The sequence below is a fragment of the Myotis lucifugus genome, unplaced genomic scaffold (assembly GCF_000147115.1).
Source record: "Myotis lucifugus unplaced genomic scaffold, Myoluc2.0 scaffold_97, whole genome shotgun sequence".
Lineage (NCBI taxonomy): Eukaryota > Metazoa > Chordata > Mammalia > Chiroptera > Vespertilionidae > Myotis > Myotis lucifugus.
The window spans coordinates 208,846-227,600 of record NW_005871145.1 but is presented as its reverse complement, the minus strand read 5'-3'; the positions used below and the strand labels follow the sequence as shown (position 1 = coordinate 227,600).

At 38.3% G+C, this 18,755-nt stretch overlaps 1 protein-coding gene across 1 annotated transcript in view; it reads right to left on the bottom strand.

The window, feature by feature from the left end:
* Positions 1–1,371: 1,371 nt before the first annotated feature.
* Positions 1,372–18,755, bottom strand: part of PATL1 (PAT1 homolog 1, processing body mRNA decay factor) — a 34,338-nt gene continuing 16,954 nt past the window's right edge. The window contains exons 7-18 of the mRNA XM_023756549.1: positions 18,577–18,755; positions 17,091–17,180; positions 14,657–14,837; positions 13,815–13,938; positions 13,252–13,349; positions 12,629–12,688; positions 11,504–11,652; positions 9,623–9,782; positions 5,590–5,745; positions 3,563–3,654; positions 3,325–3,474; positions 1,372–2,996 (exon numbers count right to left, since the gene is read on the bottom strand). The exon at positions 18,577–18,755 is cut by the window's right edge and continues 171 nt beyond it. Of these exons, the coding sequence (XP_023612317.1) occupies positions 2,975–2,996; positions 3,325–3,474; positions 3,563–3,654; positions 5,590–5,745; positions 9,623–9,782; positions 11,504–11,652; positions 12,629–12,688; positions 13,252–13,349; positions 13,815–13,938; positions 14,657–14,837; positions 17,091–17,180; positions 18,577–18,755 (1,461 nt within the window). The 3' untranslated portion in view covers positions 1,372–2,974. The remainder of the gene's footprint in view (positions 2,997–3,324; positions 3,475–3,562; positions 3,655–5,589; positions 5,746–9,622; positions 9,783–11,503; positions 11,653–12,628; positions 12,689–13,251; positions 13,350–13,814; positions 13,939–14,656; positions 14,838–17,090; positions 17,181–18,576) is intronic.

Below are 18,755 nucleotides of genomic sequence, written 5' to 3'. Positions count from 1 at the left end.
CTCTGACATTCTGAATCCTTGCTTTTGGGTTTCGAGGACACTCCTGGGCCAGTTCCTCTCTAACCAAACCTCACTATCTAATAAGACTTTTTCTTTCACTTAGGGTTGAGAACAGATCCACTAGAAGATAGTTTTACTCCTTCACAGCAATAAGAACATCCTGCAGGAGTCCCAAGCTCTGCTGCTCAGCTGTCACCTTGGGCAAACAGTTTAACTCAAGGAGCCCGTCTACTCATGAGGGTGAAAATAAGCTTCAAGTAAGTAGGCAGCCAATAATTGTCTCCCTCCCTCTTTATAATTTTTAATTTTTTTCTCTTTCTCTACTTGTTTGCTGAATCTTTTTTTTCAAACAAAATATCTCGCATTTATTACTGAACCAATTATCTAGTGCAGGAGAAACATAGAAACAAAGAGAAAAATGATTGTCTCAGTAGAATATATCCAACTGTCCAGAGAGGTGATGTTCCCAGCTAGATATGGTAGAGGCTAGTGACTGTGACACAGCACAAGTATGTGTGCCATCTTACATGCAATTCCTTACAGATTCACCTTGGTCTTACTCTAGTGCAGTGGTTCTCAACCTTCTGGCCCTTTAAATATAGTTCCTCATGTTGTGACCCAACCATAAAATTATTTTCGTTGCTACTTCATAACTGTAATGTTGCTACTGTTATGAATCATAATGTAAATATTTGATATGCAGGATGGTCTTAGGCGACCCCTGTGAAAGGGTCGTTCAACCGCCAAAAGGGTCGCGACCCACAGGTTGAGAACCGCTGCTCTAGTGTCTCCTCTTGTAGTTGTACCAGATTTTATTAAGTTTTCAGCCAAATCCATTGGGGAATGGGATGATTCTGATTTTGTTTGTTGGTTAAGAATTGCCTGACCCTCAAAGTCTTGTGAGAAGATAAGGCGAGGAAAAGACTTAACTGTACACACCACAATGGCAGAGAAAGGGATTAGAACCTTTTTATCTGAAATAACAAATTTACTCTAACAAATTGGAAAATTTCCCCCATCTCCTTTGAGAAGATGAATTGTGAGGGCAGCTTAAGGCCAAACTGGGTTAAATGAGTCTCTTAAAAATCACATGTGCCTAGAGATAGATGGCATGAAAAAGATGAACTACAGTATATCTACAATTCATAATTCCATTTTGTAGTTAAAATGGAGAGAGGAGGACGGAAAGCACTCTAGGTTTTTAAAGGAAAGTTACCATGTAAACATTACAATAACATTAAAAAAGTAAAAACATTAAGTGATATCCTTACCAATTTCCAACACCAAGACTTGCCAGTCTACCTAAATATGCTAGAAACAAATTAAAAATCATGCTAAGAAGTAACAAGAAAGGAGAAATGCTGGCACACATTTTTTCAAGTATACAATTTGTATTTATTTACAATTCCCTATAAAAATGTAAATTTAGAAACTTTAATCTTTATTAGAACCAAACAGAAAAGCACAGAGAAGAAATACTAATCAAGTATTCACTTGATGGTTGTGAAGTGAAAAGGCAGGAAAGGTGCCCAGTGGAAATAAGTCAGTTGATAATGGCAGAGGGAAGCTAGTAATGTCACTGGGAACAGCTGGTGGAGCCTGGGCTACAGAATGAGAAGAAATGGAGATGGAGACAAGGACAACAGGTTATAATGGAGGATTTTACTGTTGTACAATACATGTTATGTGCAAAATGTTTATTCTCTTTAAACATCACAACTTGTCTTTCCCCACTACATTCGAAAGGTGAGAACAAAAAGTACATTTAAAATGGATTCAGATTTTTCTTGAGGGCTATAATCACCATGGAACAAAACCTCTTATCCTGGTTGACTGCTGAATGGGAGAGGGACAAGTGAAAAGGTAACGGAAGGCTGTCCTTGCTAGGATTCATATCTAGGTCCCTGGGATGGGACCTGAGTGAGATGAAGTAGCAAGGACAGCAGTTCTGCCCGTGGCATGGAGAATGAAGAACAAAGCAAGCCCAACTTAGCTTCCATGGTTACATTTGGAGGTTTCTATCCAGGACACCAAATAAAAATGGGGAAGAGAGAGGTAAAAGCATGGCTTACTGAAGTAGTCTCAGGAAGACAAAAGCTACACTGTGGAAGCAGGCTCTAAGTTAGAATCACCTTGGGCAATCTTCCACACACTTGGGAGGACAGGCTCAAGTACACTGTCGCTGTAGCAGGATAAAGGCTTAAACCGTATGCTGTTTCCATTCAGGTGAACAGAAACAAAGGAAACTCAAGTGGGGAAGAAAAAAAGGACTTCTCAGTCTAGAGCTGGGTGTCAGCCAATTGAGTTCTGATTTTATTAATATGCTGGCATATTCTGTATTTATATTAAAACAAGGGGAACTCACCAAATCAATTATAAGAAGGACTAGAAACAGATTAAGAATATATCAGCTAGTTTGTGTTTAGAGGAGGGATGTCAACTGAATATTTCTCCCTCTAAAACTCATTCTTTAAGGATCCTCTGGAGACCACAGAAACATATGTGAAGGGGGTGTGTGTACACACACATGTATATTAATTTCTACTTAATTGGTTCTCCTATAGTCATATTAATATGGGGCAATGAAAAAGACTTCAATAAGATGCGGGGAGGGATCCTTTGGCAGGCTATAATCTACTCTGAAATGGAATAGTGGTGGGATAAAGGGAGAGATTATATTTGTGTCTCTAGAGCAAAGGAAATGCGAAATTGGGAAGAATTGAGTAAAAGTAGGACATGCAGAATTGTAACAGAGAAGGTAAGAAGAAACCAGCAGAAGTATCACTCAGCCGAACGTCACAGAGCAGTGGGGAAACACCTGGCATTTAGAGACAATCCTTGTGAACAGGACTCGGCCACATAAGACGCTCTGAGGAATGAGCTACCTCCCCTCCCTCATTACAAACACTCCATTGGTGATGGCAGCAGTGCAGGTGACAGCCAAAAAGAGGTACAGGACACATGTGCAGATCTTTTATCGTATCCCCTGAACTAGCCTACAGGTATAAAGAAAGAAAGGAAACTTGTTTGTATAAATGAGTTAAAACAGAAGGCAATGTTTTTCATAAAATTACATCCTTGTAAAAATTATCTTAACGAAACACCAAAGATGTCTCGTCTCTACTCTTAGCATTCAGTCAACTATGAGGGTGCTACTGCACCCAGTACAGTGTTGGATATCTAGCAGGTACTCATATATTTGATAGAAGTCTTTAATCTCTTCCACCAAATTCAGATTTATGCCCACCCACCCCCAAACCTCCTCCTCATAACTTCTAAAGTGCCAACGTTAGTGAGATAGGAATTCTCCTGTTGCTAACTTACTGCAGTTTTGTCTCCAGCAAATTCAGTTTCTGTCGGTCAACATAGCGAGAAAAGAGGGATACTAGGTTTGTGGGGATAGAGATTGGCTTGGCTAGGGCTGCCTGGGGAATCCTCAGAAGTTCTCGGGTTGCCATGAACATCACTTGCATCCTGAAAGGGAAAATCGATAATAGCAATGTAAGAAAAAGAATGAAAAGATTACCTAAAAGAATTTAAAAGAAATACAGCGCAGACTAACCACTGGTTGTTTTCTGTTGATTCTGTAGCAGGGTCTGAACTCTGTAGGTCTTCCCCACGGCTCAGGACAACAAGGAGCAGTGACAGGCCAAACTACAACAGGAGAGAGGGAATCAAGTTCAATACTGCATCTCCTCCTCTCCACCACCACGCAGGGGAAATGGCACTAAATCAAATGACTACCGCTGTGCTCTTCAGTTAGACTGGGCAAAGATCAGACAACCATGAGGGGAGACGCTGTGCCTTTCTCCTTGCACAGCAGCAGAACACATAATCAATGGAAACAAAAGTCCCAGTGTCCTACAGTTCTCACTGCTTCCCAACCCCACCCTGTGATAAAAATATAACTTTTCCTTGCCATGGATAAATGAATTAAAAAGGAAAGTTAAATGAAGACAAACTTTGATACCGAAAATTAAAGTTCATGGACAAAATAGAAAACATTAAAAAGAACAAGATATTTTGAATTAAGAAAAACAGGTAGCAAAACCTGTGGGAAATGTACAAAGAAGCATAACTGAAATGATCAGGATACAAAGAAAAGATTTTCTTAAAAAAGGACACATCTATCTGGAAATATAAAGGCATAGATAGGATGCTAATAAGAGTCTAAAAAAATTAAAAGAAGTTTATATTCACCATATCTAGGATTATCACGATTTCCACAACATGCTTTAGAAATTAAAATATATAAAGATTTGTTTTACTTATGGGGTAGTGGTAAAAGCAGGAAACATGCAGTCTAAAGGGGGATAGAATGAAAATGCAATAGGGACCAGAAGTACTGGGTTAATGTCTGAGTCACAGTTATGATGGATCATAAAGAGAAGATGGGGATATTTTGAGATTCCATCCCACCTTTCTGAGTTCCCCTCATAGAGGATAACACTGCCTTTCCCCAAAAGTTCCCTTCATATATGAAAAACAACACTGGGCTATACAATCTCATCTGATCTCACAATTTTCTACTGCCTTTATCAAAATTAGTACGAGGGAACCAAATTACATGGAGGGCACATAACTGATCACTCCAGAACCCCATCTGAAGTCCCTGAGGCACTGCAACTGCTCCCTCTCCAGAGTCATGCTTTGACAGTTTTGGGGGGCAAGGAAAGAGCCTACTTTTTCACTTTATTCTAACAGATTGCCCTTAATGAGTGCCTATGAATGAGGCATTACAATGAACTGTTCACAGCTGTTCTTGCATCTCAGTAATAGGAAAATACTGAAGTAGACATCATCACAGACCAGGAACCTATGGCTCAGCAAAATGAAATAATCTATTCAGAGTCGCAAATCTAGACAGTGGCAGGCAAGGAATGAAAACTTGCTCTGTTTAAAAGCTCATGCTCCTTCTTCTGTTTATGCTTCCCCTATGAGTCTCTGGATACTTAATTTGATGTAAATGAAATATGAAATGGGATGTTCTTCTATGTAAAGTCGTGTAACAAAGGCTGCTACTTGCCCACTGTAATATACTTTTCTCCTCCTATTTGAGAACTCTAATTTTGTGATGACAATGGTGTGAACTAAAAGATGTTTCCACACTTTCTGCAGTTAGGTGTGGCATGTGACAAAGACTGGCCATTGAGATTTTAAGTAATTGTTGGTGAAAACTCCTGGAAAAGGTCCATAAGGAAGACAGACAGCTAATCCACATGTTTCAGCCATCTGTACCCACCTCTCTTCCTGATGCAAAGTGGAGCCTTGAATTCTACAATCATCATGGACCCAGAGGAGTCATGAGTATGGCAGCCACTACTAAGATAGCAGAGAAGGCAAACCGAATGAGCTTGCATCCCTGACCACGTATGGAGCCACTACACCAGATTTACTGACATGAGATAAATAAAATCCTATTTTGTTGAAACCACTGTTAATTCTGGCCTCTGTTACTAGAAACTTAATGTAACTCTGGATGAAGGAAACGTTTTTAACAAGTTGCCATACCCACAGCAGCTACTAGTGTTATCTGTAACTCAAATTTAGAAGCCTTGTAAAGTTCAGGGACAAAAAAGGCAAGACCACCTTGTTCTGGAGAACAGCAGTGAGGTGAGGATTAGAAGGTGCTGGTGCAGCTGCACTCTGAGGTAGGTTCATTAGCTGTTGCAGAAGGCTGGTGACAGTCACTGACGGAAGATGATAGAGGAGGAGGGAAAAGGGACTCAATAAGCACGGCAGCACCTACAGAGAAAAAAATAAAACATTAGATCCTGGCAACTGTTACTTCGGTCACCCTCAGTGGGTGAGCCTGGATAGATGGGTGCTTGCTCAGCTGCATACTCAACTGCCTGAGGTGAGATTTAACAAATATGGGCTGACAAGTCTAGCAGATACTACTAGAATCCTAACAAAGTATTCTAAGGTATCTACTGAGAACTTTTTCAACTCAATTTGCATATGAAATATCATGACTTGTGTGAATCCAGGGAATAAAATCACTTCTCAAACACAAAAGATTCATGATAAAACATCAGTATTTTAATTTATCTCACAAATATTTAAATTCCTACAATGTACCAGGAACATAGGCTAAGAACAAAAGTTAAAAGGACAGACAGACCCTCAGGGATCAAAAACACAGAGGAGATGAGTATTTAGGCGATTTCAATATATTGTGTCTAAGAGGGAGTACTACAGAATTACTGAGAAGTATTTTCAGACTTAATTCTATTTTGGTTTATCTTTATAAAAGCTCAATGAGGAAACAGAGATATTATTTAGTAATTTTATAGATTATTAGAGAAGCTAATTGACTAAGCTCAGTGTTCAGAGTTACAGAGCTAGTAGCTTGAAACAGAACCCAAGGATGTTGAATTCTACCTTGCTAGCCATTCATTCCTTCTGGTCATTAGCCTGAACTGAAAAGTTAAAATACAGAGCTACCAACATAACTAGGTTACAACACATGAAAGGAAATCAAAAGTGCTTCCAGCACTCAATGCCCCTGGTATAAAAAAAATGATGGCTGGTTTTACTTTATATAATAGCCAAGGATGGAAAGTAGGCTACTTTTTGTGATCCACTACTCTAAATAAACAAAGCTTTAAAAATCAAAGCATTTAAAAATGTACACAAAAGTATAAAGAGCAGTATAATGAAGTCCTTGTACCTACCCATCATGCAACTTCAATAATTAAACCAACATTTTGCCAAATTTTATTCAATCTGTTCCTCCTTTATCTTATAATTTCATCTATAAATACTTCAGTTTATATCTCTAACAAAACCTCTCATGATATTATTGCACCTAGCAAAATTTAATTCCTCAATATCATTTAATATCTACTCCAAATTAAAATTTCTCCAATTATTTCAAAAATGTCTTTTAGCAGCTGAATTATTCTAATCATAGTTCAAATAAGATCCACTCATTGAAAGCACTTGGTTGGTTGGTAAGACTTTTAAAATCTGTTAACAACAGGTCCTCTGTCACTGTCCATCTCCTCTTCCCATATCATTTATTTGTTGAAGAAACTGGATCATTTGTTCCATATTTTGGATCTGGTTATTTGCACCTGTGTGGTATCATTTAAAAGAATCTTCTATATTCCCCATATAAACTGACGGAATTAAAGTTTTGATTAGATTCAGGTTCAAAGGGGGGGTGGGGAGGTTTGATGGAGGGCTGGTAGAACTATGTGCTTTCTACTGCATCATGTCAAGATGCACACGGCATCTGGTAGTTCCCTCTTAGTGTTGTGAACAGTGACCAGTGGGTTCAGGTGTTAGCTCGCTCCGAACCATGTAAAGTCCTCCATCCACCATTTACCTAATGCTTTAGTATCAGTAATGACTGCAGTCCAGATTGACTGCATTTCCATTTGGAGGTTGTAAAATCATTTCCTAATGTTATCATATTTTTGCATTTAGTAGCTGAAATCCTATATAATAAAACCCTAATATACAAATCGACTGAACAGTTGAACGACCGGTTGCTATGACGCAAACTGACCACCAGGGGGCAGATGCCCAACGCAGGAGCTGCCCCCCAAGCAGCTCCTGCATTCTGTGTTGAGTGTCTGCCCCCTGAGAGGGAGGTGACTGCGGCAGTGATTGGGGAGTGGGGCTGGCCGGTGGGTGGCACCAGGCCTCCAGCCAATGCCTCCGATCGCCCCGCCTGCCGGTCGCCCCACAGATGGCCCTGATCGCTGGCCAGGCATAGGGATCCTACCCTATGTATTGGGAACAGTCTCTTAAATTAAAAAATTAAAACCTGGCAAGGCTACTCTAACACTGAAAAAACAGGATGATGCAGTGATGAAATGCATGGACTCTGGCTTGCACATTTTGTGGTCAGCCCTGATTCTGACACTTATAACTGTGTGACAAAGTCAATTACTTCTCTCTGCCCGTTTTTCCACCCACAAGAGAGGGAAAATGGTACTACTAACTCAGAAAGATCATGTTATATACTACTTTTTATAATCAGGGCAAAAAAATGTAGCTGCCCATATAATAGCAAGATGCCTTTCACCTGTATGAAAAGTATGGTCACTGGTGCATGCAGCGTCCAGGATTGTGAGAGGGATGTCCGACTGCCGGTTTAGGCCCGACATCCCAAGGGGTTCCAGATTGCGAGAGGATACAGGTGAGGTTGAGGGACATCCCCCTTCCCGTGCACAAATTTCATGCACCAGGCCTCTAGTTCTTCTATAAAGAACTTTCTATTATAATATGGTGACTCTGGTTATAATGGAAAGGCAGAATGAAAGCTTCTTTTCCTTTAGTTATCAGTTTTCAGAATATTAAGTTGATGGCCTAGCAATCTCTGAGGATGATTGACATATTTTTGGTATCATTATAAACTCATGAAATATGTCTACCTCAATCCACTTCTGTAATTTTTCTTTAAGATAAAAATAATCCCACTTTTACCAATGGGAGCCCCTTCAAGTTGGTTTCTGCTTTCCCAACTTGTTTCTATTTATGAGTTCCTCTGAGATTATGATGGATGAATGCCTGCCTCCTTGCCTATAATTTATATGCTGTAAAGTTGCGGTTACTTTTATTCTTGTTTTCTATTTTCTAGGATAAACCTCAAAACCTTAACTTCCAACCCATTTTTCATTCTTGAATTCTTTAAAAAATGTACTTGTCTTGTCTCAATTCACTTTTTCCAATGATGAGACATAAACTTCACATTCATTTCTTCTGCAGATGCTAAAATTTCAAGAAGGTATTTTTTTCAACTCATTTCAAAAGGAGTAATTTTCAACTCTTTCATGTTACACCATTGATAAAGTATCTTGAAATCATGTTTCCTGGGACTATTACCAGATGGTTGTTACTTAACTTGTAGTCTATTCTAACAGGTTCACTATCATTAATTCTATTTTTCTGAAGCTCACAGTTAATAATATTAGCCCTTTGTGCTACCCTATTAATTTCTTGTTTTGAACTTCTAAGACTGTTCTAAATTCTGCTAATCTTTCAAGTGTTATGACAGGAATAAGCAGAAAATAATTCTCACCAAGAGTTAACTTGTAAACTTGATAATCATGTTTCAATATCCAACCTAGTTTAGATTGTGATAAAAGTTACTTAAAAGTACTGGCCTGATTCTTGTGGGCAGGATGCCATTCAACTCAGTCTACAGGTAAATGTCGAGCTGGTGACAACATCCCAATGAGTGCTACTTTATATCTAGCAAAGTAACCAAGACCATAAGTTTGCAAACTTTAGTAGCATCATATTCAGCTGGGACCTTGTTATAGATACAGAGTCCCTGATCTTTCCTCTGTAAATTCTGATTCAGCATATTTGGGATAGGGCTAAATTATTTGCTTCCCAAGTAATTCAGATACAGATCACAGCTTTATAACTATGTTAAATAAGAAGGAATTACTGTTTTCTTCATGTTTAGAAACATGGTCCGTGGGATGAAACATGGAATTAAAAAATAGGTCTGGAGTAAAGTTTTGTTTTAAATAATCAAGTCACACTGCCAAAGGTTAGAGAAGCAACACAAAAAGAATGGGGAGGAAAAGAAATTTGGATTCTAGAAATCATACTACGAAGAACCAAAGAAAGACATCCCTCCTTCCCACATGAGGATCACCTCATCTTGTGCATCCTTCTTGATAAGGAATGGGAGGTTCCTGGCTGTTGTCATGAGAATGTCAGCTGCTTGCTCTGTGGAGAGGAAAGGGAGAATGCGGGCAACCATTCTCTTCCCTTTTCGGATACACATGATCTGTACAAAGAGGTCATCACTTGGCCTGCAGGGGAAGAAAAATGCTAACTTAGGTCAGCAAGAACAATATAAAAACCTTTTTCCCTCTTACATGTTACTAAATGAATATACTGCATTCATTTTCACTATACAATTATCTGTACTACAAAATAGTGAGAATTACTTCTCCAACTCTCAATCAAATAATAAAAAGTAACTTTTCAAGTTTCCCAAATGTAGAATATTATTTCAAAAACTGTACGTTAAAAAAATTTGGTCAAACTATATGCATTAATTTCCTTTATTAACTTTTAACTAACTATAAAATAACATAGTTAATACAGCAAAATCTGAAAATTATATAAGCAAAAAGGAAATTAAAATTCCATAATCTGAGAGGTAGTGTTAACATTTTGAAGAAATTTTTCGCTGGGTATAACACTTTTATCTTTCACAAAAAAGTGGGTCCAGCCCTGGCCTGTTTGGCCCAGTGGATAGAGCATTGGCCTGTGGACTCAAGGGTCCCAGGTTCGATTCTGGTCAAGGGCACATGCCCAGGTTGTGGGCTCTGTCCCCAGTAGGGGGCGTGCAGGAGGCAGCCGATCAATGATTCCCTCTCATCATTGATGTTTCTCTCTCTCTCTTCCTCTCTGAAATCAGTAAAAATATATTTAAAAAAAAAATGTGTCCAGGCCTAGCTGGTTTGGCTCAGTGGATAGAGAGTTGGTCTGGAGACTGAAGGGTCCCAGTCAAAGGCACGTACCTCGGTTGCAGGTCCTGGTCCAGGCACATGTGGGAGGCAACCAATTGATGTGACTCTCTCACATTGATGCTTCTCTCTCTATCTCTCTCTCCACTCCCTTCCACTCTCTCTAAAAATCAATGGAAAAATATCCTCAGATGAGGATTAACAAAAAAAATAATTAAAAATAAAATTGGGTTCATAGAATTCATATGGCTTTGTTGCTTCACTTTTCCCAACAACTTTTTGTGAACACTTTTCCACATCAATAAATATACTTCAACTACATACGTTTTAATGGCTGCATAACATTCCAATCCATGGATAAACCTACATTTATCCAACCAGTTCCCTGTCAGCCCAACTCCAGAAAAGAAGGTGCTTATTCTTATGTTCTGTTTGGTGTATGTTCTGGCTTAGACAGTCCTCTTGCATTCATCAAACAAATATTTGGGATTTATAGAACATTTACCATTAGCAAGATTCTGTTCCAGATACTGGGTGGGAGAGAGATAATAGAGATACAGAAAAAAAAAAGATATATTAAGGAGCTTAGTCTTCATTGAAAGACTGACACGTTTCCATAGTGTATGAGCACTCTATGAAAATCCCAAGGAAGTTTAAATGTTTAAATGTTTATACTTTTCAGCTTAGTAGGAAAGAAAATACATAAAGATTACAAGGTTGAGCATGCTAGTAAGCATTAACCAAGTACAATCCATAAGCTCAAAAATAGAAACTAAATAATATTCCCCACTTTCTCTCCAGCACCCAGCAGTCCCTAGTAGATATTAATAAGTATTTGTTGAATAAATGAATTCAGGATAAAGAGATTTTTTTTTTTTTCCTGGCTGGGAAGGATTACGAAATGCTTTATATGAAGTGGCATCTCAATTAGGCCAGAAGAACAGACTTGGAGCTTACTGAGATGGTAAAGGAGAAAAGGTAGAAATGTATAAAGTTCAGTTTAGCAGAGTAGGGAGTCCAGCTAGTCTCATGTCTTCCTCAAAGTGCACAATTCTTACCTCTCTTGTCCAGGTAATTTTCCCCTTAAGTTGTCATACATGCTGCAAATTTTGTGCTTTCTTTCATCCATCAGGGCAGGTCGCTCTTCTTCTAGACTTAGGAGGTAACGCCTTTCATAATCTTCCACATCCAGGAGCAAACTGTAGGTCTAAGTCAGGATCAGAGTATTAGATATATCACCTCACAGTTTAGGACTAGCAATTAAAGATCTGGGAATGAAAGCTCACTGTAATAAAATTGAGAGAACAAAAGTGCTCTTTTAAATCCAGAAAAACACAGTGAAATAACTTTTAAAATTTCTTGAAACACCATTCTTCATGTTTCCTTGACCTCTAATCCAGAAGGTAATGATAGTGAAATGATTACACATTCTAAAATTTCCAACAGCAACAACAGCTCTGTAACATAAACAACCTGTATCAATTAAGCCTTACATTGATAAAAAAAATATATATATATATATAATCATTTTTATACTGGGTGCTGGGCACTGTTCTAAGCACTTGGCATGTAAGTACCCATTCACCGAATACTCACTACAGCCCAATGAGAAAGAGACTATCATCATCTCCATTTTTATAGATGAAGAAACTGAGGACAGCACAGAAAGGTCAAATAACTGGCCTCAAGTCACAGACTCAATTAAAAGTGAAAAAGGCATGATTTGCAGCCTGGTTCCAGAGTCTGTGCTCTTAACCACTATGCTCTATGGCCTTGCAACATAGTATTTACACTTCACAAAACAACTGCCGGTGTGTTACCTTGTTTTTCTTAGCACCCAGCACCCAGGGAGTGCCAATATATGTAAACTGATTCAATTGATTCAATTATTTCATATATGGAACAATGTCATTTTTATTCCAATTGTCCTAGAAAGGTGACCTGCCCTAGCACTCAGCTGTGACCTGAATAAGTTTGGACAAAACCCCAGTACTTGTGATCATGAGAGCCTTCCTTGAGGCCACAGGTGAGAACACCTTTCTGGTGTGCTTGGCACATAATAGGCACTTAACAAGAATATATCCATTAATTAAAATTACAGAGCGCTGATTGCTTTTCTACTTATAGTACATACATTTGACAGTTCCTTATTTGAAACCATAGCAACAAATTCTAAAACTTACTTTCTCAATTATGACAAGGGTTTTTCGTCTCTTGTCCCGAACCTGTTTTTCTTTTGTTTCCTAAAAAAAGACAAGACTATTTAATGTGGACTGTTTACCGCTATTAAAAATAAGTTTCTTAGTCTGCATATGTAAGTTCCATTTGTGAAAATACTTTGAGAAGACAATCTTGACTCCTTGAAAGTTAATATTCTAAAAACAATGATGTGGACAAAGTTTATAAAGTTGATTGAATCAATCCACACACAAACCATTAAACTGAACTCATAGATAGGCAAAAGGTAATTGTAGAATGCAGTTGAAGATGAAGATATTATAGAAAAATCTTAAAACACATAGAAAATGATAATTTAAATACTGGAGAAAAATAGCTGATGCTATTTGCAGCCAGTTACTCAGTGAAAAGATTCCTGCCACCCCAGGTCCTGCCTGGCTGCCTTAGAGATGAAGGTGTTAGAATCTCAGCACATTTGAAGAAAACCAGAATGCCATGATAGGTCAGATCAGAAGCTTCAGGTTAGACTATAAAAAACTCCATTATACTTGATTCCATTCCACAATGACCCCAAGAGAAGTAGTGATAACCCAGAATTTCTTAAACACACAATTCTGCTGACACTTACATCATCCTCACTCCGAGATGTCACAACAGCATCAATCATTTTCCGGGGATTATTCACACTAGAGACGGTAAGCTTTCCCAAAGAGCCCTCAAACTGCACTGCAAGGACAAAACATTTCCAACAAAAACTCAGCTGTGCAGGCAGACAGCTTTCTGAGATCTTTATATTCTGTTCTTTACTCATAGTCTAATAATTTACTATAAAAATCCAAGTATTATCTAAAGCAAGCTCTTATCAAAATTTTCCCTTTTCCATTTTTTTGTTGCAATAATAATCAAATTGAGATCTGAAATGTTCCTCCCTTATCTATGTTAGCACTATTAGGAATTTAAAAAGGCATTAAAAAGTTATGGAATCTCAAGTAGAAAAGGACCTAAAAGGTCCGTACCAAACCATTTATTCCACACTTGAACAAAGGTTGATCTCGGTATTTACTAAGGACAACAGTACTTTATTAATCAGTTTTAAACATCTCTATCCAGTCACCTATGCAGTTACTTATATTTTATCATATCAGTAGCCTGCCAAATTTCTCTTATTACATTAAGGGGATAAGAGCTTACCTGGCTTATAGGCGTGCTCCAGTTTGGCCACCTGAGGGGTAATGAGCTTGGTGCGCTCCTTTTTAGGACCATCACCTTGTAATTCTTCAGCAGCTGACAGTTTCTCCAGTTTTTGAAAGTAATTCTGCCCCATGACAAGAATTTCAGTTACAACACAAGCACACAATATGGCAGCTCTTTACCATTAAATAATTATACTGGTGACTGCAACAACTTGCCTTCTGTAAATGTATTTGTCTCTAATTTTTGTTAAACTGCTATAAATTTCCTTTATTAAAAAAATCCCAGCCTTCAAAAAAGGTAATCATTAATGGAAATATCTTTAAAGTTAGACTGCCAATATTCTTATTTTTTTTCTTAAAGATTTTTAAATTGACTTTTTAGAGGGAGGGAGAGAGAGAAACATCAATGTAAGAGCAATACATCGATTGACTGCCTCCTGCCCACCCGCTACCAGAGACTGAGCCTGCAACCTGGGCTGATGGCGAATCGAACCTGCAACCTGCATGGGATGACACCTAACCAATTGAGCCACACCAGCCAAGAAAGACTGCCAATATTCTTAATTGAAAGAACCAGATTACTGATGCCAAAGGGATTTGAAAATATTGGTCTAAGAGCCTCTTTGTGTAAAAAATAGATGGCATATATGCAAACCTTTTAGTGAACAGTGAGAGGCTCTCTAGCTTGAAAAGAGAACAGAATTTAGTCATTCTTATCCACTTGAAGACTACTTCAAAAGAAAATTCTATCAATGTCCAATTCTACCAATATTTAAATGAGTGCTTTCACCAGAGGAAGGAACTAAACTATGACCCTCAAAACTAGCACAGAGTATTTACCTGATAATAAAAATCATCCAGGTAGGGATCAGTGCTTTGCAGTTGCATCATCTGGATTTTGGCGACCCAGTCCTTTTCTCGCTGCAACATGAGATTGGCATATGGATCCTTCCGGAGATGATCTTGGTGACTGCTCCGGTGACTTCCTCTATCTCCTGCACCATTGAGATTCCGATGCTGACTGAAAAACAAACATATACCACATTCACTTCAAGCGGCATTTATTATGCCTTATAATAATACAGGAATAAACAAGGCCAATTAAAAAAAGATTCCCCTTTGCTTTTGCTAAAAGAGAAGTGAAAGAGAGCTGAATCTTTACAAAATTTGAGAGGCAAGAGCTATGCAATACACAGTTAAGGAAATAAAACTAAGATCTGACTTCCTTACCAGATGCTAAGTACTTTCATCTACAGACTTTTGTATAAGCCCTACAATAACCCTATGAGGTAGTAGGTTTACTTTTTCACTTAAGACAACAAACTAAGGCCGAAAGAGATCAGGTAATTTGTCCAAAGCCACACAACTGGTCAGAGTAAGAGATTTGAACACAGGCCAATTTGATTATAAGTCTATATACTTTTTTTAAACTTGTTGAAAATCATGAAATAATTCAAATGTAGAGAAATACTATAATAAACATTCATTATACTATAGTATAATGAAATACTATCGTATAGAAATACTATAATAAGCATTCATTTACCTTCTACCTAGACATAATGAAAAAAATCTATTTTTTGCCAAATTAGCCTCAGATTTTTAAAAAGTAATATTAAGCATTACATTTAAGGCTGAAGGCCCTCTTGTACTTCTCTGGATGGATCCCAGCCCAGTTTCTAGAGGAACGACTTTGGTATGTACCCTCCCTGAATTGTTTCTATACTTTTTTCCCCTTTTAAATTTATTTTTTATTGTTGACAGTATTACAGATGTTCCTCATTTCCCTTCCTTCTTTGCCTCCCTCCACACAGCCTCTTCCCCACTCCCCAGACCTTCACTGCACTACTGTCTATGTCCATGGGCTATACATATATGCACATAAGTTCTTTGGTTACTTGTGTGTACATCTTTAAATTTTATACATTACTATTCAGTGTGCCTTTCAATTTTATATAAATAGTTCTCACTCATCACTGCTTTTCATACTTATCCATGTTAATATACCCAGGTATATATTAAAAATAGATCTACTAAGATGTGGTGTATTCACATTTTCAACCTTATTATTTATTGCCAAATTCTCTCTTAAGAGGCTGTACACTCCAATCTTGCTGATAATAACAGTCAGTGATACTTCAAGTTTTGTCCATGTGGAGATGTAAAATGGTTATCTAATTTTAATCTGCAGTTTTCTGATTACAAGTGAGCTTTTTGAGACTTCATTTTTATGAGCCATGTAACATGGGAACTGCATGTTAGTGTGGTCTTTTGTTATCATGAGACCTACCCTCTTATCAAATTCTAAAGTGTACAGTCCCATAGAGTTAACGATAGGCACTAGATTTTAATATTTTAATACAGTATTTTTAAAATTAATATTTTAAGAGCCCATACAGTTTTTTTCCTGCAAAAAGTATTCTACAATTCCTTTGAATGTGAGAATGGATTACACATAGAAAACATTATAACCGAAGGTTGAAGAAACTTAAGTTTTGTTTAATTTTTTATTTTATGATTATAACATAAGCTCCACTAAGGCAGGGTTTTATATGCCTTGTTCTTTCAATCCCCACAGTGCCTGACATATAGCTAGGGTCACATATATCAATATGTAATTGCATTTGTTAGATGAGGATTAAAGAATTATAGCCAAGATTAAAGAGTGACTGTTGGCATTACATCAGACCCAAATATAAAGCTAACTACTATAATTCAAGATTACCTCAGAGCTGAGATGGTAGACAAAAGGTAGGTAAGAATATGGTAAGAACTTAGTAAGAGTATAAAATGTTGGCTTATAAGAAAAAATATCCGATCTAAACTGTATTTCTGATCAACAGAATTATAGTAACTTGGAAATTAGCTGACAAAATCTTATCATTTGAAGCTAGTGTATCACAAACATAAAATGACAGCTTATATGTTGACTTTACCAGTAAAATAAATTCAATACTATTTAAATTTACTTAAAAAGTAAACTAAATCAGTAGCTCCTTGCCTAGCCAGCATGGCTCAGTGATTGAGCATTGACCTATGAACCAGGAGGTCACGGTTCAATTCCCAGTCAGGGAACATGCCTGGGTTGCAGCTTGAGCCTCACTAGGGGGCGTGCAGGAGACAGCTGATGAATGATTCTCTCTCATCCTTGATGTTTCTATCCCTCTCTCCCTCAAGAAAAATATATTTAAAAAAATAAACTAGTAGCACCATGTACACTGTCAAAATGAACAGCTGAATTAAAAAATTGCAAAGGAGGAGGGTGAGCACTTACTTTCTATTCTGTTGCTGTCTCTGATGCAAAAGTCGACGGTGCTGTGGATGAAGATGAGTGGTGTCTGCTCTAAACATTGGGGCCTGAGATCTAAGAAAAAACAGAAAAGGTTTTTTATTTCTGTTGTCCTTATGATTTGAAGTTTTCAAGAATGTTGTTAGTACAAGATAACTTCATACAGGTTCATCCAAGGGAATGTTAAAGTCTATTCTAAGGAGACTTTTTAGAAGGAAAAGATAGCCATATGTTCTTACGTCTTCTACAATGGCCAATTCTCAACTCCTGAGCAGGTGATCATAAATTTGAGTGAATTAACAGTAAAGCAGTATAATTCTTTTTCTCTTTGCTTCTGTCAAACAGAAGTCTCTAAATCAGCAGTCGCCAACTGGTGGTCCACGGACCACTGATGGTCCATGAGGTCCAAAAGGTTGGTGACCGCTGCTTTAGATTTAATGTACTTAGTTACAACCACTTGGGAATGACACTGAAAATACAAGGTGGAGCAAAAGTAGCTTTACAGTTGTTCATATGGAAAGTAAAACAATAATTAATAAATAGTACTACAAGAATAAACTGTTTCACATACTCACAACTGTAAACCTGCCTTTGCCCCACCTTGCATTATGTATATATGGCACTTCTTGGTTCTGTTTCTCTAAAGAACCCTTAGTGATATATACAGGGTGGGGCAAAAGTAGGTTTACAGTTGTTCATATGGAAAATATCCTATATAATAAAAGGCTAATATGCAAACTGACCCAACAGCAGAACAATAGGTCACTATGACACGCACTGACCACAAGGGGGCAAACACTCAATGCAGGAGCTGCCCCCTGGTGGTCAGTGCGCTCCCACAGGGGGAGTGCCACTCAGCCAGAAGCCAGGCTCACGGCTGGTGAGCGTAGCGGCGGTGGTGGGAGCCTCTCTCGCCTCCAAGGCAGTGCTAAGGATGTCCGACTGACGGCTTAGGTCCACTCCCCACGAGCAGGCCGAAGCCGTCAGTCGGACATCCCCTGAGGGCTCCTGGACTATGAGAGGGCACAGGCCGAGCTGAGAGAAACCCCCCTCACCCCCGAGTGCAAGAATTTCATGCACCGGGCCTCTATTGATAATAATAATACAATAAACAGAATAAGCTGTGTTTTGCATACTCACAACTATAAGCCTATTTTTGCCCCACCCTGTATAAGTATGTGTGTGTTCGTAAAACGAATCTAGAGTGAGACATAAACTTTAGAAGAAATAAAAGAGGTGATTAATTAGAAATGTGCAAATGTACACAGGAAATATGTGACTTGAGGAAAATGTGATTTATAAGAAAGCCTGCAGACTGTCAAACATTTCTCTTCTGGCAACTTGAGGATCCAGTAACATCTCAAAATTTATCACCTGCAAATATCAAGAGACTTCCATATTAAAATACTAAACGTCAATAGGAGACTCAGCCAACAATGAATAAACAAACAGTAGCATTTGTTGTGTATACCGTAAGTTTTGCACAAGAGGTCCTGGGCCAGGGGGGTGCTGCTGTGGAGGAGGTGGTGTAGCAGGAGGTGGAGCACTAAAGAAGGCACGGAAGCCTGGTGCTGGGGGAAGCATCTGCCCAACTCGCCCTTGAAGCAGCTTGGGATTCATGGCAGCAAGCGGACTACCAACAAATCCAGG